At 41.0% G+C, this 2,867-nt stretch overlaps 1 protein-coding gene across 1 annotated transcript; it reads right to left on the minus strand.

The window, feature by feature from the left end:
- Positions 1 to 216: 216 nt before the first annotated feature.
- Positions 217 to 2,366, minus strand: dcaf5 (ddb1 and cul4 associated factor 5). Its single transcript, XM_042500745.1, has 2 exons — positions 1,984 to 2,366; positions 217 to 386 (listed from the first exon to the last, which is right to left on the minus strand). The coding sequence occupies exons 1-2, from the start codon at positions 2,189 to 2,191 to the stop codon at positions 217 to 219; spliced, it is 378 nt and encodes a 125-aa protein (XP_042356679.1). The 5' UTR covers positions 2,192 to 2,366.
- Between the last annotated feature and the right edge of the window lie 501 nt (positions 2,367 to 2,867).

A 2,867-nucleotide genomic window follows, 5' to 3' on the forward strand; every position in this document is an offset into this window, starting at 1 on the left:
TGGTTAAATTCCAAGCCCATGCTACTACTGCTATCAGATATGTACGTTACATTTATTTCACTCCTAATTTTTGAAAGTTAATTCGCTTTTCTGTATCAAAGCTTTGTCATTCAATCAGCTCGACCTTTTACCTACACACCCTACAGAGACAAACCAGCTGCACAGGTCAAAGGTCAAGGATGAAGAATGAACCTTGTTGTTGTTACAGAGCGGAGATCAGAAGTCGTTTTTCTTGCTCTTACCACCAGAGAAGACCTTTTTGTTGGTGCTGTCGAAGGCCAGGCAGAAGATGTTGGACAGGTGCTCGCCCTTCAGTTTCACAGGTTTGGACCGAGCGTGGATGGCTTGTTCCATGTGCCACAGCAGCACGCGGCGGTCATCTCCTCCTGCACACGTGACGATTGACATCATCAATTTATGAAAATGCACGATATAGGCCAGGGCGTTGGTTTCCAAACTTTTTGACTTACTTTTAGTTTGGGATGTGCACAATTACTCTGATTATCAAGTGTTGCAACCTCAAGAAACCGCATCAGGAACAGATCTACTAGTCGATTACTCATTATCAAAGTTATTATTATTTTATACAATAGTGTTCACACGATAAAAACGCTGTTGTAATAATCAGGGAGGTTTCCTAAAGATGTATTTTCCTAAGGCATATTGCCATCATTTTTTGAATAATTAAGGTTTTATCTATTTTAATGTAAACAAAGAGACAATGTTATTATCTGTAGTTGTACAGCATCAAGAGACCTGTGACAAATACACATTTTTATAACAGCCAAAATAAACATTTAGCAGTTATAGCCATACAATTTTTGGATAATGTTCAATTTTCATAATGCAAGGTGCTGCATATGTTAGCTGAACTTTAAATACAATTTGGTTTTTGAAAAAAAAAAAAGTCTCTTTATAATATTAGCTTTTTTCGGACACTATATATTACCCTATAGATTTAATTGTGCTCAATTTTTGAAAATTTCTGAGTGTTTTCTTACTTTTAGACAAGTCTAGTAATCCAGCTGTCATGGGTTGATTATGTCTATAGTTTGAGTAGTAATCAGTTCAACTAAAGATTCCCTTCTCAAATTGTTTTTTTCACCCTGAAATAGTGGTGCTTATTTACAACCCTGATAATAATAATAATAAAATAATAATAATAATAATAATAATAGATTAATTCATTTAAATAGCACTTTTCAAAACAGATATAAGAGTGCTTCACAGGACAAAAAAGCATAAAAAAAAGCAAACAAAAATAAAGTAACTACTGAAACAGAACATCACAATAACAATAACTAATTGTTAATCAATTACCCTTTCTACATTAATTAGTTGCAGCCTTGTCATACATAATGTAGTCTGCAAATTAGCTCTTTTCCAGATGACATTCAATATACAAATAAAAAAATAAATACACTGTTTGAGGCATTTATTGCAAAATCTACATGAAATGGTCATTTTCATGATCTGTCAGTGTTAATAATTACACTCATTGGGTCATCAAAGTGGCAGAGCTAATGAGGTGCATCTACACAGTTAAACTCACCTGGTCAGGTGAAGTCAAGCTCATAAACTGATAATTTATAAAGTTACCTGCAGCTGATAAAGCAGATTGTGCAGGTTAAGCCAAAAAATGTCAAGCCTCAGGTTGTTACAGTAGGCCAGATGATGGTTTTTAATCCTCCCTGGACATGACTAGCTGTGTGGCTGCAGTAGTTAGCCATGATTAGAGACACAAAAGGTGCATTCAGCGGCCACACGGTGATGAAGTTACGGGCTGACATGTGGGACAGGTCCGGGGCTGATGTCCCCTCTGCTTGTTTTGGTTTGACGTTAGCCAGCTAGCATGAACGGCTAGGCTAAGTTAGCATCGGCTAGCCCAGAGGGGGTTCAGCTGACTGTGGCTAGTTAGCATTAGCATCGAGCTAACACATTAAAACAGCCTCCGCCGGGAGAAGAGGGGATTTGTCAACTTACCAGACACCAGCCATTCCCCTCCGTTGTTGGAGAATTCAATGGCGTTGACACAGCCGAAGTGTCCGAGCATATCCTTCTTGTAGAGGCTGGTGCAGCCGGCCAGCCTGCGTCTCTGGAATTCCTCCTTCATGAGCGGCTGTCCAGTCAGCTCTCTGCGGGACAGAAAGCCCACTGAGGAGCGCATACCGCAGCCCTTCAGCTCCTTCATGATCACCGCGCACAAATACGGCTCTCCTCTTCACCACTGCACCCTCCACGTGTAGTCGTGTTGTGGGGTCGATGTGGCTCGCACGGCTCTGTTTGGTCTACATTATGGTGGAAACCCCGCTGATGTCGACGTTGTTTTGTGGCTCCTCTGTCTGCTCGGCAGTCCCAGCAGCAGCTTCCTGCTCCGGTGGAAGGATCTCTCTCTCCCCCTGTCTGTCACTCAGCATCACCAGCCAGTACTCTAATACACAACCACTGACAAGTAGATGTGTAACCAGCTAAATTCACCTCCGTTAACATTTTTAGGTTTTAGTTAATTTATCTGAAATGTGTGGTATAAAACAGGCAGTGGTGGTACATTTACTCAAGTTTGTAAGGGAGGATACTTGTAGGGGAGAACGGGGTATGTTGTAACCAAGGTGGGAGGTTTATGTAAACATTGATAGGTACCACTACATGGCACCGGCACTACTTTACTTGTCTTTTCATTAGGAAAAAGTACCTTTTTTAGTACCTGATCTCCTGGGGTTCCAAAAAAAGCCAACCGGGTACTATGAGGTACTAAAAGGTGACGTGAAAACACTGCAGACCACTGATTGGTCACAGAGAAACGTCATTGCGTCATCAATACGCAGCATGCAGGGATACCCTAAATAGTGCAAACGTGCAAACCGCAA

This window comes from Plectropomus leopardus, chromosome 14 (assembly GCF_008729295.1).
Source record: "Plectropomus leopardus isolate mb chromosome 14, YSFRI_Pleo_2.0, whole genome shotgun sequence".
Lineage (NCBI taxonomy): Eukaryota > Metazoa > Chordata > Actinopteri > Perciformes > Serranidae > Plectropomus > Plectropomus leopardus.